The sequence below is a fragment of the Salmo salar genome, chromosome ssa20, assembly GCF_905237065.1.
Source record: "Salmo salar chromosome ssa20, Ssal_v3.1, whole genome shotgun sequence".
NCBI lineage: Eukaryota > Metazoa > Chordata > Actinopteri > Salmoniformes > Salmonidae > Salmo > Salmo salar.
This window is the reverse complement of record NC_059461.1, coordinates 73,502,774-73,530,248: the sequence shown is the minus strand read 5'-3', so window position 1 is coordinate 73,530,248 and position 27,475 is coordinate 73,502,774. Positions and strand designations below refer to the sequence as shown.

Genomic DNA, 27,475 nt, shown 5'->3' with positions numbered 1-27,475 from the left:
CCCCTCTGCTGTGGAGTGACTGTATTTCCAGGATGTTGTTTGTGTTTGACACGTCATCTTCTGGCATTTTTGTAGGACATAATCATGGTTCTCCTACTGTCATAGTGCCAATAGAGAGAGCATCATTTATGCATTTTCCTGCCAATATTTCACAGAGTAGGCAGACATTGTGAAGTGCACCGACTGTCTGGAAAAAAGCTATTCAGTAATATTGGGAAATACCCTTTATTTTCAAAGAATTTACTGGAAGAGGATAGTGTAAATCAAATCTGATTAATCTCTTAAAAGTTGTATTTGTCATGTACAAAAGACAACATTACATTGATATAATCAATAGTCCTTCCATTCTTATAGCACAGTCACTATTGTACAACTGTGGTCATTTTCTTTCTCCAAACAAACATAAATCCTTCTCATTCAGGCTGATTGGCCACCGTGGCTGTCTCTCACTTCTCCTTCAGCCACTTCTGTAGGAGCTGGAAGACGTGTTCCCGAGCCAGGGTCAGCTGGGGGAGATCCTCAGCTCTGGCAGGGTACATGTTGGCACAGTGGGCTGTTCCTGGATCAGAGTGAGATAGAGATAGATATATATACATATACACATACATATACACACACACACACACACAAGAGATAGAGAGAGAGATTGCTGTTATACAGTGATATGACACTGCTCTCTTGATCTCTTCCTGTACAAAGCATTTGTCAGATGCTGAAATGACCTGAATGTAGTCACAAGTCACCATAGACATCAGTTGAAGGATAGAACGGACCAACATTGAGCCCTCACCCTTTATGAAGATGGCAGGGAGGTCATCTGAGATGCTAGAGGTGATGCCCAGGGCATGCCAGGGGTCGATGGAACCGTTGGGGAAAACTATTCTCGTGGCACGGATGTTGTAGCTGCCGTAGTTCTCATTGGTCTGGTCTATTCCAGTGTAGAGTGTCTTAGCGCTGATGCTGAAAATGTCCTGACACTGTTCCACATGGTACCTGCCAGAGAGGGAAGGGATGGAAAGAGAGAGGAGAGGCGCCCATTGATCCAGTTATTCCACAGAGAGACATTCCTTCACTAGTACACACACACCTGGAGGAGAATACTTGTCAGCATTAAATAAGTACTCACTGGAGGCCAAAGCCACCGAAGGGCTGGTTAGGAGAATCAGTGGTCTGGAAGTAACCAAACTCAGTGCAGGTCTGGTACGTCCACTGTCTCCCTGGATACACAGAGATACATACACACACTGCCTATGGAAAGTATTCAGACCCCTTGACTTTTCCACGTTTTGTTAGGTTACAGCCTTATTCTCAAATTGATCAAATTGTTATTTTTCCTCATCAATCTACACACACACTACCCCATAATGGCAAAGCAAAAACAGTTTAGACACTGTTGCTAATTTATCTTAAAAAAATTAAATATTACATTTACATAAGTATTCAGATCCTTACTCAGTACTTTGTTGAAGCACCTTTGGCAGCAATTACAGCTTCACGTCTTCTTGGATATGACGCTACAAGCTTGGCACACCTGTATTTGGGGAGTTTCTCCCATTATTCTCTGCAGATCCTCTCAATCTCTGTCAGGTTGGATGGGGAGCGTTACTACCCAGCTATTTTCAAGTCTCTCAAGAGATGTTCGATCGGGTTCAAGTCCGGGCTCTGGCTGGGACATTCAGAGACTTGTCCTGAAGCCACTCCTGCGTTATCTTGGCTGTGTGCTTAGGGTCGTTGTCCAGTTGGAAGGAGAACCGTCGCGCCAGTCTGAGGTCCTGAGCACTCTGGAACAGGTTTTCATCAAGGATCACTCTGTACTTTACTCTGTTCATCTTTGCCTCAATCCTGACTAGTCTCCCAGTCCCTGCCGCTGAAATACATCCCCACAGCATGACGCTGCCACCACCAGGCTTAACAGTAGGGACGTTGCCAGGTTTCCTCCAGATGTGACACTTGGCATTCAGGCCAAAGAGTTAAATATTGGTTTCATTAGACCAGAGTATCTTGTTTCTCATGGTCTGAGAGTCTTTAGGTGCCTTTTGGCAAACTCCAAGCGAGCTGTCATGTATCTTTTATTGAGGAGTGGCTTCCGTCTGGCCGCTCTACCATAAAGGCCTGATTGGTGGAGTGCTGCAGAGATGGTTGTCCTTCTGGAAGGTTCTCCCACCTCCACAGAGAAACTCTAGAGCTCTGTTAGAGTGACCATTGGGTTCTTGGTCACCTCCCTGACCAAGGCCCTTCTCCCCTGATTGCTTAGTTTGGCCGGCGGCCAGCTCTAGGAAGAGTCTTGGTGGTTCCAAACTTATTCCATTTAAGAATGATGGAGGCTACTGTGTTATTGGGGACCTTCAATGCTACAGAAATGTTTTGGTACCTTTCCTCAGATCTGTGCCTCGACACAATCCTGTCTCGGGGCTCTATGGACAATTCCTTCGACCCCATGGCTTGGTTTTTGCTCTGACATGCACTGTCAACTGTGGGACCTTATATAGACAGGTGTGTGCCTTTCCAAATCATGTCCAATCAATTTAATTTACCACAGGTGGACTCCAATCAAGTTGTAGAAACATGTTAAGGTTGATCAATGGAAACAGGTTCCCCCTTGAGCTCAATTTCGAGTCTCATTTCAAAGGGTCTGAATACTTATGTACATAAGTTATTTCTGTTTTTTATTGACAAAATGTCTAAAAACCTGTTTTCGCTTTGTCATTATGGGGTATTGTGTGTAAATTGCTGAGGACATTTTTTTATTTAATCCATTTTAGAATAAGGCTGTAACATAACAAAATGTGGAAAAAGTCAAGGGGTCTGAATACTTTCAGAAGACACTGTACATATAGTAGGGGCCAATCAACACCGTCAGTTACAGTATATTTAGTTATATAATAATCATTTGTATGCATGTCTCCGATGACTTCATCTTGTCTGATTCACTAGAGCAAATATGTGTCTCACTAGAACAAATGTTAACTTTCAACTTCATTGCTTAAATTACATAGTAATACAACAAGACTTGAATGACAGGTTAAGTTGTCAAAAATTATTTGAGTGAAAAACTATTTACTGTTCAAATGCACTGTTTTGTGCCTTTGAGCAAAGACAAAGAAAGGAAAGAGAGAGGGAGAAAAGTTACCAGGAAGAGAGGGAGAGAGAAGGGAAAAGTGGGTGGTTTACAGAAGCTCCGGGGGGCTCTTTAAAAGCCCACTTCCTGTCCCAGTGATCCCCACTAAACCAATAAGCCCTCCCAGCCAAGGAAACTATCCCTGGGAACCACGGCCACAGCCAAAGGCCAGAGCACAACATGGAAACTGGTTGAACATTATTACTAACCGAACACAACCTATGACAGGGCTCTAACCAAAGTTCTAGATCAGAGGATATAGAGAGACAGCACTATCCACTGTAAAACTAAAATGAATATATGTAAAATGCCTGTCTTAGCAAATGCACGCAGACAAACAAACACACACGTACGCACACAACCCCACCGTCAAGCAGTATAACAAGGAGGGATCTTTCTTTAACGCTGAATAACACTATTAAAAGTGTATAAAACACACTTTACACGCTGCAGAGGCAACAGGAGCCAAACCTGCTCTATCTCCAGGCCATCACTTGTACTCTTCATTTTCTTCACAAAACATATAGCATGAGATAGTCCATTCAAATGGTGTGTACAGTGATCACCATTCAAATTTAGCAAAGCAAATAATTGTGCAAATAGCAATGCAAATAAAAGCCTTATGGACAAGGATCCCCTGGACCGGTATTGTGTGACGGCCTCAGTGTTCCTCAGCGTGTTAACTGCTGATAAAGCAGGTTTGGCTTCTTCTGTCCCTTGGCATTGTACAGAGTTGGTTTTATTGAGGACATTGACATACATCCCCAGAGAGATGCTCTACCCCTTCCCCCTCACCACTCCAACCCCTCTCCCACTATGGGATCCTTTGCCCCTCAAATCCCTCGGCTTGGGGTCCTTTGCCCCTCTCCCCCCGCACCTCCCCCGCAGTGCGGTCCTTTGCCCCTCTACCCCCTCACCTCCCCCACCGTGGGGTCCGCTATAGGATGTGTTCCTGAGGTCCTGAAGGTTAGCGTTGTAGGTGATGTCTTTAAAACAGGGCTTAAGAAGGTGGGTAATGGTTCTGAGGCGAACAAAAGCAGCGAAGCGGTAGTAGGGGTCTCCCAGAGAGGCATCGGTCATCACACCACACACAGTCTTAATGGTGCAGTTCGTGTCCAACACATGCTGCAATGACACAACATCATGGTTACTCACTACAACTGTGGGTGGAAGTCTGTAGATTCTCATTAACTACCGCTGTCTATCTACAGTACCAGTCAAAAGTTTGGACACACCTACTCATTCCAGGTTTTTTTTCTAATTTTTACTATTTTCTACAATGTAGACTAAAAGCTGTCATCAAGGCAAAGGGTTTAACACTTTTTTGGTTACTACATGATTCCATATGTGCTATTTCATAGTTTTGATGTCTTCACTATTATTCTACAATGTAGAAAATAGTACAAATTAAAGAAAAACCCTTGAATGAGTAGGTGTGTCCAAACTTTTGACTGGTACTGTACTTGTATCATACATAGCTATACATTTCTACTAAGTATGCTAAGCAGCTAAGGTACATGTGAGATCTTTAGTTAGTTACAGATTTACTACAACTGGGTTCGACACAGAGCTGTATAAATTAACCCCACCTGTGACCATCACAAGAAGACATGTCTATGTTTGGATCTCTGCTATATTAAGTTAATACATGGGAAAATAATAATCTTATAAACATTGTTTCATAAGATGACCATTTCCTTCCTATTTTATGAGCCACACATTGCTCAACCATGCAGGGGTATTAGATTATCTGGTTTACTCACTACACAAATTCCTCAATGGTACCTGAACCCCCAGCCCCTATCCATCCCTCTGGGCGCTGGAGCCAACCAATCACTTTATTAGTGTGTTGTTCTGTGGAGTTCATACAAAACCACTCCTTTTAAAGCAGCTCTCTGCTCTGAGGCCAGGAAACTGGAGCCTGTCTGAATCCAAAGGCTCTTTTGTGCCCTTTTTCCACATTATTCGTAATTGGACTCACATCTCCACCGGCAACAAGCCACAGAGAGAATCGCCATGGTAACCACAAAAGACCCCTGGGAAAATGGTCAGATCTCTAAGCTCGGACCCCCCTCTCTGGCCTCCCTTCCTGAGGTAAAGACAGACACTACTTGGTTATGAGAGGGGTCATGGTTTCGGATAGGGGTGCAAGAAAGCCCAGAGAACCGCCAGGAGAGCCTCTTTTCTGGGCCACAACCCTGGGCCTCCGCTTTGGAAGAATTGCGGTTTTATTTCCTCCCTTGGGCTTCAGCTTTGAGCTACCTGTCCCTTCTTCCTCAACCCCATTTCCAGTGGTGTAAAGTACTAAAGTTAAATTACTTGAAAGTACTACTTAAATAGTTTTTTTTAATTTATCTGTACTTTACCATTTATATTTTGACTACTTTAACTTTACTACATTCCTAAAGAAATGTATTTTTAATTTTTAACTGACTTCACTAGTTAAGTGAAGGTAGTTAAGAACAAATTCTTATTTTCAATGACAGCCTAGGAACAGTGGGATAACTGCCTTGTTCAGGGGCAGAACGACAGATTTTTACCTTGTCAGCTCGGGGATTCGATCTTGCAACCTTTCGGTTACTAGTCCAATGCTCTAACCACTAGGCTACCTGCCGCCCCGATGTATTTTCAGCGGTGGAAAAAGTACTCAATTGTCATACTTAGAAAATAACTCAAGTTAAAGTGAAAGTCACCCAGTAAAATACTAATTGAGTAAAAGTCTAAAAGTATTTGGTTTTAAATATACTTAAGTATCAAAAGTAAAACTGTAAATCATTTCAAATTCCTTATATTAAGCAAACCAGACGGCACCATTTTCTTGTGTTTTGAATTTATGGATCGCCAGAGGCACACTCCAACACTCAGACATAACTTACAAATGAAACATTTGTGTTTGTGAGTCCGCCAGATCATAGGCAGTAGGACTGACCAATGATGTTCTCTTGATAAGTGAGTGAATTGGACAATTTTTCTGTCCTACTAAGTATTCAAAATGTAACGAGTACTTTTGGGTGTCAGGGAAAATGTATAATTTTCTTAAAAGTAAAAAGTACATTATTTTCTTTAGTAATGTAGTGAAGTAAAAGTAGTCAAAAATATAAATAGTCAAGTAAAGTACAGATACCCACAAAAAACTACTTAAGTATTATTTTAAAGTATTTTTACTTAAGTACTTTACACCACTGTGTACTTTTTACTCCATACATTTTCCTTGACACCCAAAAGTTACATTTTGAATGCTTAGCAGGACAGGAAAATGGTCTAATTCATACACTTATCAAGAGAACATCCCTGGTCATTCCTGCTGCCTCTGATCTGGCGGACTCACTAAGCACATGCTTCATTTTTAAATGATATCTTAGTGTTGGAGCGCACCCCTGGCTATCCGTAAATTTAAAACACAAGAACGCGAGGCTGTCTGGTTTGATTAATATAAGAAATTATAAATGATTTATACTTTTACTTTTGATACTTAAGTATATTTTAGCAATTCCATTTACTTTTAATACTTAAGTATATTTAAAAGTAAATCATTTAAGACTTTTACTCAATTAGTATTTTACTGGGTGACTTTCACTTTTACTTGAGTCATAATCTATTAATGTATCTTTACTTTTACTAAAGTATGACAATTGGGTACTTTTTCCACCACTGCCCATTTCAGCCCCAAACTACCATAATCCTGACTCAAAATGGTTCCTCTCCTAGGTCAACCATGCTCCTTATACCCTGAAATGACATACTGTCCACAAACCTCTCTTACCTCAAATTCTCTATTGTCATTGTTGTATTGGACTGTGTTCATAATGTTGTCTGCCAGGGCATCTAGGATGTATGCCCGGTCCTTCTCTGACTGGATCTGCAGTTTTGAACATAAACTGAGAGACAGAGAATGAAGGCGTGAGAGTGAGCGAGAGAGAGAGTGAGCTGTGTTACAGAGACCGAGGGCCACTGCTGATGACAGTATAGAGTATGCACATTCATGGAACTAGTCCTCTGTATAAGTAAGCCTGGCACAATGGTATTTATCTTTGTCTAAACAACCTCATCTTATACACTAGGTCACTATTGTTCTGTTTTAGAGTCCATTTGACACCAACATTAGCTCACTCCATTCTATCTAGTCATTTTTGTACAAGTGGAAAGGAGCCCTAAGGTACTCCTGACGCTTACAGTATATACATCAGTGGAGGCTCCTCAGAGAAGGAAGTGGAAGACCATCCTCCTCAGTGAATTTTTAAATTTTTTATTTCACCTTTATTTAACCAGGTAGGCTAGTTGAGAACAAGTTCTCATTTGCAACTGCGACCTGGCCAAGATAAAGCAAAGCAGTTCGACACATACAACAACAGAGTTACACATGGAATAAACAAACATACAATCAATAATACAGTAGAAAAGTCTATATACAGCATGATCAATTTAAAAAGTAGTTTTGTTTAAAAATGTATCCTTTTTAGATAACACTATACTAAATATATTCATATGTCATCAAATAATTGATTAAAATACACTGTTTGCAATGAAGGTCTACAGTAACTTCAACAGCACTGTCTGGGCTAGCACCATGGTGTAGCCGAAGGACAGCTAACTTCAGTCCTCCTCTGCCTACATTGACTTTAATACAAAACCTAAGAGGCGGGTAGGCCTCACCCCCTTCCATAGACATACATGGTAATTATGACCACTTCCGGAGGACGTCCTCCAACCAATCAAAGCTTTTGCAGTATGAACTGACATGTTGTCCATCCAATCATAGATGTAGGATCAGAGAACGAACCTAGAGTGTTGTATTGGGATTGTGCCACAGAGCATTATGGGGGTTCTATGTGTTGAGAAGTTTGGTAACATTGTTAGAGATTAAGAGAAAAGAGCTATAGTTGAGCATTTTTGGGAAATTATTCAATTTAAATTCATTATTTTTTAATTACAGGAGATGGAGGAGGTATATTATAAATTGTTTTATTGGGTTTAGAACATTATTTTTGTGTCCAGTTAGTGCAATTTATTTACATTTGCCTTGCTAACTTCAGTAGCTAGCTAGCTAACGTTACCAGCATGAGTGTGCTGTTTTCTCAACCCGAATGGTAGAATGGCCAACGCTGCCGAAAATGTTGTGGACTTTTTGTTAAAGAACCCCTTTCACTCTCTGGGGTACACGGAAAAGGTGCTAATTAAAATCGAGGGTCCACCTCTGCCTGAGATCAGTTTCATGAAGAAGAATGAAAAGGTGAGGGCATTCAATACAAACTGGGGTCAAATGTATAGCTGGTTAACAGGGAGCCTGTCATCAAGCCGCCTGTAATTGCACGTTACGATGCTTTACATGCTGAACATCTTTTCTGGGATGTTGAAAACAATTCTGAATGATTTGATAGCTTCCATCGCATCATTCAGTAAAATTTAGATTAGAGAGCTTGATGCAGCTCATTTTTTTGCATGCGCTCAAGTAGGCTTTGCACTTTTCTCTGGTATTTATTTAACAAAGATAAAGTCACTCCGGACAGACACAAGCAAAAACTCATGACATAATGTGGCAGCAGCCTAGGCTACACCTAAACATGAGAGATCTGACATGTTATATGGGATGAAAACTAGACCATTTTTCAGTCTGATCAACTGTAGGCCACTAATTAAGAGCAGATGCGTCCATCTGGTCAGGGTAAACTAATTGGTAACATTATGTATTTATAGTCCATTTGTGTGTCAGGAGAAAGTTTGAATGTGATCAAATTTAGATTCTATTCAAAATTGGGCTGGCTAGGCTGCCTATACTTTTTTAATCCAAAAATGATTCTGGAATTAATCAATCAACATAATAGTGATGACAGATGTGAGTACATTTTTATAAGGCCTACAGCTGCATAAAGCTGTATGGTGCAAACATGCATAAAGCAAGCTCAGCCCTGTGAGTTCTATTGTCTACCAGTTGTTGTCTGGGTAGAGGAAATCCCCCCCTAATCTAGTCTAAATATAATTTATATGAACAAATATAAGGTAGATGCAGAGTGTTTTCATCCCCCCCAGGGCCAGGAGTTTTGTTCCAGGAGTTTTTTAAAACCATGTGACTTGATTATGAAAAACTGGTCCCATCATAGCCCTTATAAAAGCTTTTTACAACTGATTAATCACTGTCATACCCTCTAAGGTCCAGAGTTTTCCTAGTTCGGTTAACAAATAAGGAAAAACTCCAGGCCCCTGGGGGTAAAAATTGCCCCAAGGCTCTGGGACCTATGGTGCCACCAGTCTGCTTGCAGTTGTCAGTTATCATCATCAGGTATGTGGATGATCAGGGCTTTATTCAGGAACATTTCTTGGGCTACTTTGATGTGTCAAGTGGTCAAGATGCGCAGTCTGTTTGACTTTTTTGAGATGTCTGAGTTTAAGTTCATAGAGAAACTCGTTGTCCAAACCTACGATGGCGCAGCTGTAATGGAATGTATCTGCCAAGTCCCCTCATGTTCCTTGATTAAGAGGTGACGACTACTCCACTCCACTACCATTGTCAACTTTCTCCTGACATGAACTGAAGCCACGACTTCTCATGTGCCCACTCATCCACTGGCACATTGAGTGTTTCCCTTCCAAGCACTGTGAGTACCCTTATCAATTTCCTCACATTACTGTATGTAGAGTCAATCACATACACAATCACATTATTACTCATTGCTTGGACTAAATCATTCTCAGCTCTTTTGTCTAACTGTGTAGTCTGTTGTGTTATTGTTTACCAGGGGGCAGGGCTACCGACGTTAAGGCTAATCTGAAGATGGTGCTGGCTAAAGCTAAAACTGGCGAGTGTAGAGAGTATAGGGATATTGTTATCCATGTCGGCACCAACGATGTTAGGATGAAACAGTCAGAGGTCACCAAGCGCAACAAAGCTTCAGCGTGTAAATCAGCTAGAAAGATGTGTCGGCATCGAGTAATTGTCTCTGGCCCCCTCCCAGTTAGGTGGAGTGATGAGCTCGACAGCAGGCTCATAACTCAATCGCTGGTTGAAAACTGTTTTCTGCCCCTCCCAAAAGATAGAATTTGTAGATAATTGGCCCTCTTTCTGGGACTCACCCACAAACAGGACCAAGCCTGGCCTGTTGAGGAGTGATGGACTCCATCCTAGCTGGAGGGGTGCTCTCATCTTATCTACGAACATAGACAGGGCTCTAACTCCCCTAGCTCCACAATGAAATACGGTGCAGGCCAGGCAGCAGGCTGTTAGCCAGCCTGCCAGCTTAGTGGAGTCTGCCACTAGCACAGTCAGTGTAGTCAGCTCAGCTATCCCCATTGAGACCGTGTCTGTGCCTCGACCTAGGTTGGGCAAAATTAAAGATGGCGGTGTTCGCTTTAGCAATCTCACTAGTATAAAGACCTCCTCCATTCCTGCCATTATTGAAAGAGATCGTGATACCTCACATCTCAATATAGGGCTACTTAATGTTAGATCCCTCACTTCAAAGGCAGTTATAGTCAATGAACTAAACACTGATCATAATCTTGATGTGATTGGCCTGACTGAAACATGGCTTAAGCCTGATGAATTTACTGTGTTAAATGAGGCCTCACCCCCTGGTTACACTAGTGACCATATCCCCCGCGCATCCCGCAAAGGCGGAGGTGTTAACATTTACGATAGCAAATTTCAATTTACAAAAAAAAACCCCTGACGTTTTCATCTTTTGAGCTTCTAGTCATGAAATCTATACAGCCTACTCAATCACTTTTTATAGCTACTGTTTACAGGCCTCCTGGGCCATATGCAGCGTTTCTCACTGAGTTCCCTGAATTCCTATCGGACATTATAGTCACAGCAGATAATATTCAAATTTTTGGTGACTTTAATATTCACATGGAAAAGTCCACAGACCCACTCCAAAAGGCTTTCGGAGCCATCATCGACTCAGTGGGTTTTGTCCAACATGTCTCTGGACCTACTCACTGCCACAGTCATACTCTGGACCTAGTTTTGTCCCGTGGAATAAATGTTGTTGATCTTAATGTTTTTACCCATAATCCTGGACTATCGGACCACCATTTTATTACGTTTGCAATCGCAACAAATAATCTGCTCAGACCCCAACCAAGGAGCATCAAAAGTCGCGCTATAAATTCTTAGACAACCCAAAGATTCCTTGATGCCCTTCCAGACTCCCTCTGCCTACCCAAGGACGTCAGAGGACAAAAATCAGTTAACCACCTAACTGAGGAACTCAATTTAACCTTGCGCAATACCCTAGATGCAGCTGCACCCCTAAAAACTAAAAACATTTGTCAAAAGAAACTAGCTCCCTGGAAAACAGAAAATACACAAGCTCTGAAGGAAGCTTTCAGAAAATTGGAACGGAAATGGCGCCACACCAAACTGGAAGTCTTCCGACTAGCTTGGAAAGACAATACCGTGCAGTATCGAAGAGCCCTCACTGCTGCTCAATCATCCTATTTTTCCAACTTAATTGAGGAAAATAAGAACAATCCGAAATTTATTTTTGATACTGTCGCAAAGCTAACTAAAAAGCAGCATTCCCCAAGAGAGGATGGCTTTCACTTCAGCAGTAATAAATTCATGAACTTCTTTGAGGAAAAGATCATGATCATTAGAAAGCAAATTACGGACTCCTCTTTAAATCTGCGTATTCCTCCAAAGCTCCGTTGTCCTGAGTCTGCACAACTCTGCCAGGACATAGGATCAAGGGAGACACTAAAGTGTTTTAGTACTATATCTCTTGACACAATGATGAAAAGAATCATGGCCTCTAAACCTTCAAGCTACATACTGGACCCTATTCCAACTAAACTACTGAAAGAGCTGCTTCCTGTGCTTGGCCCTCCTATGTTGAACATAATAAATGGCTCTCTATCCACCGGATGTGTACCAAACTCACTAAAAGTGGCAGTAATAAAGCCTCTCTTGAAAAAGCCAAATCTTGACCCAGAAAATATAAAAAACTAAATCGGCCTATATTGAATCTTCCATTCCTCTCAACAACAAAAAAAAAGCTTTTGCGCAGCAACTCACTGCCTTCCTAAAGACAAACAATGTATACGAAACGCTTCAGTCTGGTTTTAGACCCCATCATAGCACTGAGACTGCACTTGTGAAGGTGGTAAATTACCTTTTAATGGCATCAGACCGAGGCTCTGCATCTGTCCTCGTGCTCCTAGATCTTAGTGCTGCTTTTGATACCATCGATCACCACATTCTTTTGGAGAGATTGGAAACCCAAATTGGTCTACACGGACAAGTTCTGGCCTGGTTTAGATATTATCTGTCAGAAAGATATCAGTTTGTCTCTGTGAATGGTTTGTCCTCTGACAAATCAACTGTAAATTTCGGTGTTTCTCAAGGTTCCGTTTTAGGACCACTATTGTTTTCACTATATATTTTACCTCTTGAGGATGTCATTCGAAAACATTTTAAATTTCACTGCTATGCGGATGACACACAGCTGTACATTTCAATGAAACATGGTGAAGCCCCAAAATTGCCCTCACTAGAAGCCTGTGTTTCAGACATAAGGAAGTGGATGGCTGCAAACGTTCTACTTTTAAACTCTGACAAAACAGAGATGCTTGTTCTAGGTCCCAAGAAACAAAGAGATCTTCTGTTGAATCTGACAATTAATCTTGATGGTTGTACAGTCGTCTCAAATAAAACTGTGAAGGACCTCGGCGTTACTTTGGACCCTGATCACTCTTTTGAAGAACATATCAAGACTGTTTCAAGGACAGCTTTTTTCCATCTACGTAACATTGCAAAAATCTGAAACTTTGTCCAAAAATGATGCAAAAAAAATTTATCCATGCTTTTGTTACTTCTAGGTTGGACTACTGCAATGCTCTACTTTCCGGCTACCTGGATAAAGCACTAAATAAACTTCAGTTAGTGCTAAATACGGCTGCTAGAATCCTGACTAGAACCCAAAAAATGTATCATATTACTCCAGTGCTAGCCTCCCTACACTGGCTTCCTGTTAAGGCAAGGGCTGATTTCAAGGTTTTACTGCTAACCTACAAAGCATTACATGGGCTTGCTCCTACCCATCTTTCCGATTTGGTCCTGCTGTACATACCTACACGTACGCTACGGTCACAAGACACAGGCCTCCTAATTGTCCCTAGAATTTCTAAGCAAACAGCTGGAGGCAGGGCTTTCTCCTATAGAGCTCCATTTTTATGGAATGGTCTGCCTACCCATGTGAGAGACGCAGACTCGGTCTCAACCTTTAAGTCTTTATTGAGGACTCATCTCTTCAGTAGGTCCTATGATTGAGTGTAGTCTGGCCCAGGAGTGTGAAGGTGAACGGAAAGGCTCTGGAGCAACGAACCACACTTGCTGTCTCTGCCTAGCCGGTTCCCCTCTCTCCACTGGGATTCTCTGCCTCTAACCCTATTACAGGGGCTGAGTCACTGGCTTACTGATGTTCTTCCATGCCGTCCCTAGGAGGGGTGCGTCACTTGAGTGGGTTGAGTCACTGACGTGGTCTTCCTGTCTGGGTTGGCGCTCCCCCTTGGGTTGTGCCGTGGCGTCTTTGTGGGCTATACTCGGCCTTGTCTCAGGATGGTAAGTTGGTGGTTGAAGATATACCTCTAGTGGTGTGGGGGCTGTGCTTTGGCAAAGTGGGTGGGGTTATATCCTGCCTGTTTGGCCCTGTCCGGGGGTATCATCAGATGGGCCCACAGTGTCTCCTGACCCCTCCTGTCTCAGCCTCCAGTATTTATGCTGCAGTAGTTTATGTGTCGGGGGGCTAGGGTCAGTCTGTTATATCTGGAGTATTTCTCCTGTCTTATCCGGTGTCCTGTGTGAATTTAAGTATGCTCTCTCTAATTCTCTCTTTTCTCTCTCTTCGAGGACCTGAGCCCTAGGACCATGCCTCAGGACTACCTGGTATGATGACTCCTTGCTGTCCCCAGTCCACCTGGCCGTGCTGCTGCTCCAGTTTCAACTGTTCTGCCTGCGGCTATGGAACCCTGACCTGTTCAGCGGACGTGCTACCTGTCCCAGACCTGCTGTTTTCAACTCTCTAGAGACAGCAGGAGCGGTAGAGATACTCTCAATGATCGGCTATGAAAAGCCAACTGACATTTACTCTTGAGGTGCTGACTTGTTGCACCCTCGACAACTACTGTGATTACTATTATTATTATTATTTGACCATGCTGGTCATTTATGAACATTTGAACATCTTGGCCATGTTCTGTTATAATCTCCACCCGGCACAGCCAGAAGAGGACTGGCCACCCCTCATAGCCTGGTTCCTCTCTAGGTTTCTTCCTAGGTTTTGGCCTTTCTAGGGAGTTTTTCCTAGCCACCGTGCTTCTACACCTGCATTACTTGCTGTTTGGGGTTTTAGGCTGGGTTTCTGTACAGCACTTTGAGATATCAGCTGATGTAAGAAGGGCTATATAAATACATTTGATTTGTCTTCCCAGTAAAATCCTGTCCAGCACTGGTCAAGTCTCTGAACACCTCAACTCATGCCTCATACCCTCATTCAATCACTGCTGTGATCCCTTTCCAACACTGTAAGTAGCCCTCTCATTCCCCTTCCCCATAATATTGTACTATACATGTTGTTATTAAATGTTTCAGGTTAAAATAATTAGTCATTGATGATTTTTGAAACACACTTTGTGGTCTCCGTGCGTTCCGCGCCTATACTGTGAGTCTCCCATCCACCTCAATTTTAAGTCACCAGCCTCCACTGATATACATACCCACAAACATAAAACTACCTGGAAGTGTAAGAAGAGTCCAAATTTGGTGGTACCAAATGCACTCCATTGATATAAGTGATATGTTGCAACAGACTGACAGAAGGAAATACTTGACCCATCCCGTCAGTTAGGTTTAAGATAACAGGTTAAGACAACGTAGTAATTCCATACAGAAGCATTCGAAAATAAACAAATTCATTGGACTCAGCGCCGGAGTGAAAATGACGGCGTGAATGGCAGTACAGAAGTTCGTCAAAGTGTAAAATGAACACAATCGTATTGAATTTCAGCTAACTGCTCAGCAAACACATAGCATACACTGTTTTACTGTCATTTTATTCATTTAAACGTTTTTCTAATTCTCTAAAGCCAATTTATTACTTGATTTCCCGAACACTAGTTAACTTTTCAATGCTGATCCTGTAGAATCAGCCACGGCGCTGGTGCAATGAGTGTGTTTATTTTCGAACTGTATATATTAGCCTGTCAGCTTAATATAACCAGGATATTACACGGGACCCTCACACCCATAACCAGGGGATAATGAAGTCGTCCATCATGGTGACAGTGATTGGGTTGAGGGGGGCTGCCTAGGGGGGCTGCATAGTGGTTAGTGTGGGGTAGGGCTGGCACAATTACCGTGTAACTGACATTTATGGATGAAGACCAGCATGAAAATAAAATAACCGTCATAACATTTAAAAAAATAAAATAAATACGAACAGCTGAATGAACACGGGACAGCTGGGCATTAGTGTGGTTGAGTCCGTTTCTGCTGTAACATGGACTCTTCACAATGTGATTAAACTTTGTTGCTCCTTTCTGAAACAAGCAAGGTGTTGCAGCAAATGAGTCTTCAGTTGCATAGGCAACACCCCCCCTCTCTACAGCAGCAGCACACATAGGGTGCGTTCGTAAATATACTCTGGTTATCTACTCCGATTTCAGAGCACTCTCGCCTGAGTGTGCAGAACGCAGAATAACTGATGAATTTACGAACGCTCAACACCGATTGAATATGGCCAGGGCCAGTAAATGTCAGCAAAAAAAGCGTAATTAAATTGTTGCCACCATCACAGTTAGTCACAAACGCTCTGGATAACATGAAAACAGCCTAACCAGCTCTGCTAGGGCGAGTAAAAAGGTGTTCTCTCATTTGTGCCTGGAAGTAGCCAGCCAGCTAGCCAAAGTTAACCAGTTAGCTTGGGTGCTTGACTGCCGTTGTGAGGTAAGAACGCTCGGATCAACCCTACTCCTCAGCCAGAGCATCCAGTGAGCGCTCTGAACATTCAGAGAGCGAAACGCTCTGAATTTACAAAACGGACAATCTGACAGCGCTCTGAATTTACAAAACGGACAATCTGACAGCGCTCTGAATTTACAAAACGGACAATCTGACAGCGCTCTGAATTTACAAAACGGACAATCTGACAGCGCTCTGAATTTACAAAACGGACAATCTGACAGCGCTCTGAATTTACAAAACGGACAATCTAACAGCGCTTTGAATTTACGAACGTCCAGAGCGCACTCTGAGCGCCTTCTGGCACTCCAGATTGAATTTACAAACACACCCAGAAATAGAATGAATAGAACGAGCTTGGAACCTCTAACCCTGGCAATTTGACTGGTAAACTCATGATTACACTCGTAATTGCTGCCTGTTATTGTGATGTAATAATTTCTAAGGTAATGTAGAAAGTTCATTCAAATTATGTTAACCGATGTGGCCCATGCAATTTTTGTAATGTCAGTTAAGTTGAATCAACAAATCACAGCACATATTGATGAGTACACTTCCTGCTTTTACTTCCCCCAATGGCCGCCAGTCCACCCATTATGCCATCATTGACTTGAATGGGGACGAGCGTTCTATTCATTCTATTTAAGGACTCAGGAGCAGAGGAGAAAATGTGAGGTAATGTGTGTTTTTTTACTATTCTAACATTGGGCTAGCAAATTACCGTCATCCAAAAGCCCTAGAGGGTTGTTGTTTGTGTTGTCATTAGTCACCGCCCACAACAGGCCCAGTCCCACCCACTAGTTGAGGTCACATGTTGACTTTGGAAGTGACCTGTGACAGAGCGACCTCAGGACAGAACTGTGACGATGACACTGTCTCTCAGAGGTATCTTGTGGTTAGAAAATTGGACAGACGGAGACATTGCCTACATGTACATTTGTGTTTTTGTGTGTGTGTGTGCACTTGTACAGTGTGGTCAGGCGGCTGCCCAGACAAATGCATGGTCTATGCGTGTCAGTCTGACATCAGTAGCAGTAGCCAGACTAATAAAACAGTCTCAGCCCACCATTCACCATATAAAATGACCATACAGTCACTATGACAACCTGGAACAAGCACACAGAGAACATGCAGTAATAAGAGACTGCCCCTAAAGCCAAAGACCAATGTGACCAAGGCATGCAGACACGCAAACTCATAGCCACACACACACACACACACAAACACTTCACTAAAACCCTTTCAAGTCTACAAACACACTAAGAAATGATACGATGAAGGTTAAGAGGTTACCGGCTAGGGAGAGGTTAACAGGGAGCAGGAAAGGTTAACAGGGAGAGGGAGAGGTTAACAGGGAGAGGGAGAGGTTGACAGGGAGAGGTTGAGAGGGAAAGGTTAACAGGGAGAGGGAAAGAGGGAGAGGTTAAAGAGGGAGAGGGAGAGGTTAACAGGGAGAGGTTGAGAGGGAGAGGTTGAGGGAAAGGTTAAGAGGGAGAGGGAAGGATAAGAGGGATTGAATGAAGAGGTGGAGAGTGATTCCTTTGTCGGCTTGGAGCACCAATGCCTTTCAGAGAGACTCTATTGCCGTGTCTAGACTTGACAATTCTTGCAGCTTTAGTATTCTGATCATAGAGTTCTGATCATGGAATTTCGAACCAGTCATGCATCTACACCTACATTTAAATGTCCACAGTGTGCCCGAATTCCATTTTCCCGCACTATATTCCTGTATGCATTCTACAAAATGGTAGAATAGGCAAAATAGCATTGCTTGCTGGCTAGCTACAGTATTTAGCAGCTACAGTATTTAGCTACTGCTGATGGCCTCTATAGCTAGACAGCAAGCTGGCAAGCAATGCTAAAGGGATTGCATACAGGTTAGCATAACTATAGCCCCAAAAGAAATATTATTCTACATAAACTCAGCAAAAAAAGAAACAGCCCTTTTTCAGGACCCTGTCTAGGACCCTGTCTTTCAAAGATAATTCGTAAAAATCCAAATAACTTCAGATCTTCTTTGTAAAGGGTTTAAACACTGTTTCCCATGCTTGTTCAATGAACAATAAACTATTAATGAACATGCACCTGTGGAACGGTCGTTAAGACACTAACAGCTTACAGACGGTAGGAAATGAAGGTCACAGTTATGAACACTTAGGACACTAAAGAGTCCTTTCTACTGACTCTGAAAAACACCAAAAGAAAGATGCCCAGGGTCCCTGCACATCTGCTTGAACGTGCCTTAGGCATGCTGCAAGGAGGCATGAGGACTGCAGATGTGGCCAGGGCAATAAATTGCAATGTTCGTACTGTGAGACGCCTAAGACCGCGCTATAGGAAGACAGGACGGACAGCTGATCATCCTCGCAGTGGCAGACCACGTGTAACAACACCTGCACAGGATCGGTACATCTGAACTTCACACCTGCGGGACAGGTACAGGATGGCAACAACAACTGCCCTAGTTACACCAGGAACGCACAATCCCTCCATCAGTGTTCAGACTGTCCGCAATAGGCTGAGAGAGGCTGGACTGAGGGCTTGTAGGCCTGTTGTAAAGCAGGTCCTCACCAGACATCACCGGCAACAACGTCGCCTATGGGCACAAACCCACCGTCGCTGGACCAGACAGGACTGGCAAAAAGTGCTCTTCACTGACGAGTCGAGGTATTGTCTCACCAGGGGTGATGGTCGGATTCGCGTTTATCATCAAAGGAATGAGCGTTACACCGAGGCCTGTACTCTGGAGCGGGATCGATTTGGAGGTGGAGGGTCCGTCATGGTCTGGGGCGGTGTGTCACAGCATCATCGGACTGAGCTTGTTGTCATTACAGGCAATCTCAACGCTGTGCGTTACACGAAAGACATCCTCCTCCCTCATGTGGTACCCTTCCTGCAGGCTCATCCTGACATGACACTCCAACATGACAATGCCACCAGCCATACTGCTCGTTCTGTGCATGATTTCCTGCAAGACAGGAATGTCAGTGTTCTGCCATGGCCAGCGAAGAGCCCGGATCTCAATCCCATTGAGCACGTCTGGGACCTGTTGGATCGGAGGGTGAGGGCTAGGGCCATTCCCCCCAGAAATGTCCTGGAACTTGCAGGTGCCTTGGTGGAAGAGTTGGGTAACATCTCACAGCAAGAACTGGAAAATCTGGTGCAGTCCATGAGGAGGAGATGTACTGCAGTACTTAATGCAGCTGGTGGCCACACCAGATACTGACTGTTACTTTTGATTTTGACCCCCCCTTTGTTCAGGGACACATTATTCCATTTATGTTACTCACATGTCTGTGGAACTTGTTCAGTTTATGTCTCAGTTGTTGAATCTTGTTATGTTCATACAAATATTTAACATGTTAATTAAGTTTGCTGAAAATAAACGCAGTTGACAGTGAGGACGGTTTCTTTTTTGCTGAGTTTATTAGCTAGCTGGCTAGCATTTATGAGGCCAGCTCACATACTAGGAATGTATTTCCTCCAACAACTTGCCTAGTTAAACAAAGGTTAAATAAAAAATATATTATTAAGAAAAGGGGCCTCTAGGTCCCAAAACACAAGCTTTCTGGAGGCTTGTGGGAGAAGTGCTGATGATGTTACCCACTCTATGCGCTTTCGGTTGCCTGATTGTGTCCAGACTGAGAAATCCGCACACAATGCATCCCTGACCACCTCCTGAAGTGGTCAGCCAGATTTGAACACAATCAGACCACAAAGCGACTTTTGTGCATCTAGACCAGTCTTTTGAATGCGATCTTTGTATTCTGATAGCAGAAGTTGCATGTAAGTGTGAAGTGTAGACATTACCATAGAGACAGGATCAAATGCCATGGCATTCCAACAGATTGCAGTACGTGCTCGACATTCCGATATCTCAATGTCTGCCAGTGCAGACATTGAAGGCCAAGAGAGGTGAGCTGAAACCAGACCCATCTCACACCAGCACCCTCAGTACCCTCAGTACCCTCAACAACACACACACACACACACACACACACACACACACACACACACACTTAGGGCAGGACAGTTAGGAGAGGAGCTGGAGTGACTGGATAATTTCCTGGCACTTGACCCCAATTTAATAACACAGCTGTTTGTCCTCTGCCACACCACACACCTGTTGTGGTATTCGTCATTCTCTACTATGTAGTGATTCCTCTTACTGGAACTATTCTCTACTATTCCAGTAGATGAGAATAACTAATTGAGGGAGTGTATATGCTTGTGGTGTGACGACCCTCCCACTCTGTCTGCCAAATTCTTTCTCTTTGCTCTTGTTTTCCTTAATAGGATGTCGGTGGGCGGAGCCGGGAGGGTCGTCAGCGAAATGGGACACACCTGGGCCCGGGTGTGTCCCGGGGATAAATACACCTCTTCCCCATTCATTGAGGAGACTCTCTCCATGCAGACACACTGTTAGAGTTTGGTTGTGGCCAGTTTGTTTGTTTGTTTGTTTTGGCACCCTTCAACACCCCTCATTATCACATCTATGCATGCAACCACTCACTTACACACACCATTATAGGTTACTTCAGTTATTAAATATATTTTTAAATATATCTCCACGTTGTCTCCCTTTTTGTTACGGGCTTTGATCCGGTTCATGACAGTGGACTATATTGTGAGAGGCGGAGGGAGGGCGGGAAAAGAGGAGGGGTGTAGTACTTGAAGTCTTTGGTGACGTTGTCGTAGTTGTTGGGGTCTTTGATGCGCTCCTGTAGGGTGTCAAAAGCCTTCTTTACCAGCAGGGGGCACTCTGGGTTCTCAGCTGCCAGGGCCCGCCACACCACCTCCAGGTACTCTGGGCAAAATGCAGAGAGAGAGAGAGAGACAACACACAGTTCAAACACAAGTCACTATGAACCAACACTATTTAAACAGAGCAAATAACATTTTGAGACAATATAAAGACATGGTGACTGTTCCAACACAGAGCCAGTAAGTCATGTCATAATATATAATGAGTGGATTGTATTTATAGAACCCTTTCTGCCTCCAGTCTCTAAGTACCTCCCAAAGTCATACTTAAACAGTGCGTAGGAGTACTGTTCAAATAACCTGAACCTTATTTAGAATATCGTACAGTGTTCAGAGTTATAAGAGTTTTCAAACATATTGTTGAAGTGTCTCAGTCCCAGTATGGACACAGGCCAGCTCCATGTGTGGTTACCACAATAATAACCGTATTATTTCAATGTTTATAACGTTCTAAAAATGATGATCTTTACAGTGGAAAAAGTGAGCCTTGTTTAGGCGAACAAGATGAAGCACTTATGGTTAAAAACACTCACTAAACCACAATGACCTGCTCATTGTTGGGAAATAGAAACTGGCGTGGACTGGGAGAAATATGACGGTATATGACATCAGTGCAGTATTCCCAACTGAGCTTCTGTGTTTGTTGGTTGATCTCTAAATGTTCCCAGTCTCATCAAAAGGGGTCAGTGTGTGTTGTTATAGTTGTCCATATTCCAAGACACTGTTTCCTTGGTGACACCCTTGTCAAATCAAATCAAAGTTTGTCACGTGCGCCGAATACAACAGGTGTAGACCTTACAGTGAAATGCTTACTTACAGGCTCTAACCAAAAGTGCAAAAAAGGTATTAGGTGAACAATAGGTAAGTAAAGAAATAAAAACAACAGTAAAAAAGACAGTGAAAAAAAAAAGTAGCGGGGCTATATACAGGCACCAGTTAGTCAGGCTGATTGAGGTAGTATGTGCATGTAAATATGGTTAAAGTGACTATGCATATTTGATAAACAGAGAGTAGCAGTAGCGTAAAAGAGGGGTTGGCGGATGGTGGGTGGCCGGTCACAATGCAGATAGCCCGGTTAGCCATTTGATTACCTGTTCAGGAGTCTTATGGCTTGGGGGTAAAAACTGTTGAGAAGCTTTTTTGTCCTAGACTTGGCACTCCAGTACCTCTTCCCATGCGGTAGTAGAGAGAACAGTCTATGACTGGGGTGGCTGGGGTCTTTGACAATTGTTAGGGTCTTCCTCTGACACCGCCTGGTGTAGAGGTCCTGGATGGCAAGCAGCTTAGCCCCAGTGACATACAGGGCCATACGCACTACCCTCTGTAGTGCCTTGCGGTCGGAGGCCGAGCAATTGTCGTACCAGGCAGTGATGCAACCAGTCAGGATGCTCTCGATGTTGCAGCTGTAGAACCTTTTCAGGATCTCAGGACCCATGCCAAATCTTTTTAGTTTCTTGAGGGGGAAATAGGCTTCGTCGTGCCCTCTTCACGACTGTCTTGGTGTGTTTAGACCATTCTAGTTTGTTGGTGATGTGGACACCAAGGAACTTGAAGCTCTCAACCTTCTCCACTACAGCCCCGTCGATGAGAATGGGGGAGTGCTTGGTCCTCCTTTTCCTGTAGTCCACAATCATCTCCTTAGTCTTGGTTACATTGAGGAATAGGTTGTTATTCTGGCACCACCCAGCCAGGTCTCTGACCTCCTCACTATAGGCTGTCTCGTCGTTGTCGGTGATCAGGCCTAGCACTGTTGTGTCGTCTGCAAACTTAATGATGGTGTTGGAGTCGTGCCTGGCCATGCAGTCGTGGGTGAACAAGGAGTACAGGAGGGAGCTGAGCACGCACCCCTGAGGGGCTCCAGTGTTGAGGATCAGCGTGGCAGATGTGTTGCTACCTACCCTCACCACCTGGGGGCAGCCCGTCCGGAAGTCCAGGATCCAGTTGCAGAGGGAGGTGTTTAGTCCCAGGATCCTTAGCTTATTAATGAGCTTTGAGGGTACTATGGTGTTGAACGCTGAGTTGTAGTCAATGAATACAATTCTCACGTAGGTGTTCCATTTGTCCAGGTGGGAAAGGGCAGTGTGGAGTGCAATAGAGATTGCATCATCTGTGGATCTGTTTGGGCGGTATGCAAATTGGAGTGGGTAGAGGGTTTCTGGGATAATGCTGTTGATGTGAACCATTACCAGCCTTTCAAAGCACTTCATGGCTACGGACGTGAGTGCTACGGGTCTGTAGTCATTTAGGCAGGTTGCCTTCGTGTTCTTGGGTACAGGGACTATGGCGGTCTGCTTGAAACATGTTGGTATTACAGACTCAATCAGGGACATGTTGAAAATGTCAGTGTAGACACCTGCCAGTTGGTCAGCACATGCCCGGAGCACACGTCCTGGTAATCCGTCTGGCCCCGCAGCCTTGTGAATGTTGACCTGTTTAATGGTCTTACTCACGTCGGCTACGGAGAGCGTGATCACACAGTTGTCCGGAACAGCTGATGCTCTCATGCATGCCTCAGTGTTGCTTGCCTCGAAGCGAGAATAGAAATGATTTAGCTCGTCTGGTAGGCTCGTGTCACTGGGCAGCTCGCCGCTGTGCTTCCCTTTGTAGTCTGTAATAGTTTGCAAGCCCTGCCACATAAGACGAGCGTCGGAGCCGGTGTAATACGATTCAATCTTAGCCCTGTATTAACGCTTTGCCTGTTTGATATAGCAGGATTTTTAATAAGCTTCCGGATTAGAGTCCCGCACATTGAAAGCGGCACCTCTACCCTTTAGCTCAGTGCGAATGTTGCCTGTAATCCATGGCTTCTGGTTGGGGTATGTACAGTCACTGTGGAGACGACGTCCTCACTGCACTTATTGATAAAGCCAGTGACTGATGTGGTGTACTCCTCAATGTCATCGGAAGAATCCCGGAACATGTTCCAGTCTGTGATAGCAAAACAGTCCTGTAGTTTAGCATCTGCTTCACCTGACCACTTTTTTTATAGACCAAGTCACTTGTGCTTCCTGCTTTAATTTTTGCTTGTAAGCAGGAATCAGGAGGATAGAATTGTCGTCAGATTTACCAGATGGAGGGCGAGGGAGAGCTCTTCCTCGAGAAACCAGTGAGACAATTGAAGAGAGAAAAGAAGAGAAAGCCAAAGACAACAACCTAGAGAGGACCCTTCACTCTTCCCCATCCACCACTATTCCTCTATCTGCCCTTCAGGGTATAACACTGACCATTATCCTCAACTCTAATATACATAGTGACCAGTGGAAGCTGCTGAGGGGAGGATGGCTCATAATAATGGCTGGAATAGAGTCAATGGAATACTATCAAACTGTCACGTCCTGACCAGAAGAGGGCGTATTGCTTAGTCTTGGTCAGGATGTGGCAGGTGGTTTGTGTTTGTTAAATGTGTTGGTGATTGGGACTTCCAATTGAAGGCAGGTGTATATAGTTGCCTTTGATTGGAAGTCCTATATAGGTGTGTGTGTGTGTTTTTCTTTGGGGTTGTGGGGAATTGATTTTGCACTGCGTTTTGTATAGCCTGCAAGACTGTCCATGTCGTGAGTACTGTCTAGTGTTGTTTTTCAAGTGGATGCCTTACATGTTTTGTCAGTAATAAACATGAGTGTCCACAATCCCGCTGCGCCTTGGTCCTTCTCTCTCCCATGCGACATATTCGCCGAAGAGTACGACATTTTCTGTGACACAAACATATGGTTTTCATTGCCTCCATTCAAGCAATTACTATGAGCCGTCCTCCCCTCAGCAGCCTCCACTGATAGTGACAGGCTCATAGTCAGTGCATGACTATTTCCAGTTCATTATTCCATAAAATGGATCTGCCTGGGGACTATACTCAGCAAGGTGAAACATTCAGAACATTGGGATCTTCTGAAGTCCAGGCCAATCCAGGCTCAACCTTTTGTTATGCCTCTGCTGTTTATTGAGTGATTTGCTTAAGTTTATTTCAGACAAATGTTAAAATGATTGAGACACCCTCCTCCAGGTATTCTGTAACACCCTGAAACTCCTACAGGCAGAGTGACACTGGTCATGTAGAGAAAGAGAGATGGGGACTTGGACAAGCCTGAGAGAAAATTGACAGATCGCTGAGAGAAAGGAGGATTACTGTGTGTTATTATTACCTGAGAAGTTGACCGTGGCATGGAGAGGTGCGCTGCTTGCCACAGCAGCATGAATCAGGTGGGGGTACTTGAGTCGGGACCAGGCTGCCAGCGCACCTGGGTATGACCCGCCGAATGCCACCCACTTGCTGTTGGTCAAGCCCCGTTGTTTAGCGATGACAGTGCGGAAGTGAGCCAGGTCGGCCAGAGCTTGTTGACTGCTGAGGAACCGCAGGTTCTCTGTGCTCAGGTCACTGTGAGGGACAAGACAGACAAGGGGCTAATCAAGTCAGGAGGAAGCCAGTTTGAGAGCCTCACTCAACACCTGGTTGACTATTTCTATATTCTGTATGAACGACACGTCAATCAATCCCACTAGGTAGTCACCTGGAACACATTTCAATTAACAGATGTGCCTTGTTAAAAGTTCATTTGTGGAATTTCTTTCTTCTTAATGCATTTGAGCCAATCAGTTCTGTTGTGACAAGGTACGGCTGGTATACAGAAGATAGCCCTATTTGGTAAAATACCAAGTCCATATTATGGCAAGAACAGCTCAGATAAGCAAAGAGAAACAACAGTCCATCATTACTTTAAGAAATGAAGGTCAGTCAATGTGGAACATTTCAAGAACTTTGAAAGTTTCTTCAAGTGCAGTCGCAAAAACCATCAAGCGCTATGATGAAACTGGTTTCCATGTGGACCGCTACAGGAAAGGAAGACAGTTAACAGCCTCAGAAATTGCAGCCCAAATAAATGCTTCACAGAGTTCAAGTAACAGACACATCTCAACATCAACTGTTCAGAGGAAACTGCGTGAATCAGGCCTTCATGGTCAAATTGCTGCAAAGAAACCACTACTAAAGGTCACCAGTAAGAAGAAGAGACTTGCTTGGGCCAAGAAACATGAGCAATGGACATTAGACTGGTGGAAATCTGTCCTTCGGTCTGATGAGTCCAAATGTGAGATTTTTGGTTCCAACCGCTGTGTCTTTGTGAGACGCAGAGTAGGTGAACGGATGATCTCCGCATGTGTGTTTCCCACCGTGAAGCATGGAGGAGGTATGATGTTTTGGGGTGCTTTGCTGGTGACACTGACAGTGATTTATTTACAATTCAAGGCACACCTAACCAGCATGGCTACTACAGCATTCTGCAGCGATACGCCATCCCATTTGTTTTTTTCCTCGTCAATCTACACACAATACCCCATAATGACAAAGCAAAAACAGGTTTGTTTTTCAACAGGACAATGATCTAACACCTCCAGGCTGTGTAAGGGCTATTTGACCAAGAAGGAGAGTGATAGAGTGCTGCATCAGATAGCCTGGCCTCCATAATCACCCGACCTCAACCCAATTAGTTTGGGATGAGTTGGGCCACATAGTGAAAGAAAAGCAGCTAACAAGTGATAAGCATATGTGGGAACTGTTGGAAAAGCATTCCAGGTGAAGCTGGTTGAGAGAATGCCAATAGTGTGCAAAGCTGTCATCAAGGCAAAGGGTGGCTACTTTTTAGAATCTAAAATATATTTTGATTTGTTTAACACTTGTTTGGTTACTCCATGATTCCATATGTGTTATTTCATAGTTTTGATGTCTTAAATATTATATTTTACAATGTAGAAAATAGTAAAAATAAAGAAAAACCCTTGAATGAGTAGGTGTCCAAACATTTGACTGATACTGTATATTTAAAAAACGTACACCGTGGGATGACTGTCGCCGTAGAAACGATGCTCTACCATAAAACAGAGGGCGCCGAGCTTCTTGGCATAAGTAAGCCAGGCCGACCCAGGGTTCATGGCCATCCATCCGGCGTTGATTGGACCCTCTCCGCCGATCATCAAAAACACCGGTCCTCCAGCTCTGTAGTGCGTCTCAGTTACAAGGAATTTCTGGAAATGTAATAAACGGTATGTTGTGTTATGCATGAACTAACAGACTTGATCACGTCTAGACAGTAGACAGAAAAACGAACAGGTAACTGATATCTCCATATACTGCAGTGCGAATAAGAATATAATAAAATGTCAGAACTTACTTGATCCCACACTCGACTGTCTGCACCGTTGAAGTGGTCCAGTTTTTGCGTAATCCATTGCTCCTGAAAGACAGGTTTGTTTTTTCCCTTCGGCACATCATTAGAAGATCTATCTATTTCTATGAATTTTCTGTTAGCGTCACAAGGGACACACAGACATGCTAAAGTAAAAACTATGATTGCTTGAAAAGCCATGTTGACGGGCTGGGAAAAACTAACAATTAAATATCATAGAAAAGTTGAAAGTACTCTTTTGCAAATATAAAGACACGTGATATTTGTTTACGTGATCATGTGAATGTTTTTTTCCTATTTGTGTATGTGCCAACTTTGGATATACTAAGTGCTGCCATCTATCGTCGTGGGGTTAAGAGTAGGGATTGGTGCAATATTATTCCCGCATAGCAGGTGGCGGTAGAACACTATCGATGTCAGCAAACTTCCACGGTTCTGAAGAGAGGAAGTTGTGCGCCTGGT

The 27,475-nt window shown here is 43.6% G+C and overlaps 1 protein-coding gene across 1 annotated transcript; it reads right to left on the bottom strand.

Annotated features, from left to right (window-relative positions):
• Positions 1-206: 206 nt before the first annotated feature.
• On the bottom strand, positions 207-27,315 carry prss59 (serine protease 59, putative). Its single transcript, XM_045703934.1, has 9 exons — positions 26,999-27,315; positions 26,662-26,852; positions 24,977-25,209; positions 20,745-20,880; positions 6,882-6,996; positions 4,036-4,243; positions 1,127-1,217; positions 791-993; positions 207-559 (listed from the first exon to the last, which is right to left on the bottom strand). Exons 1-9 carry the CDS (start codon positions 27,191-27,193, stop codon positions 447-449), a joined length of 1,485 nt encoding a protein of 494 aa, XP_045559890.1. The 5' UTR covers positions 27,194-27,315; the 3' UTR covers positions 207-446.
• Positions 27,316-27,475: the final 160 nt, after the last annotated feature.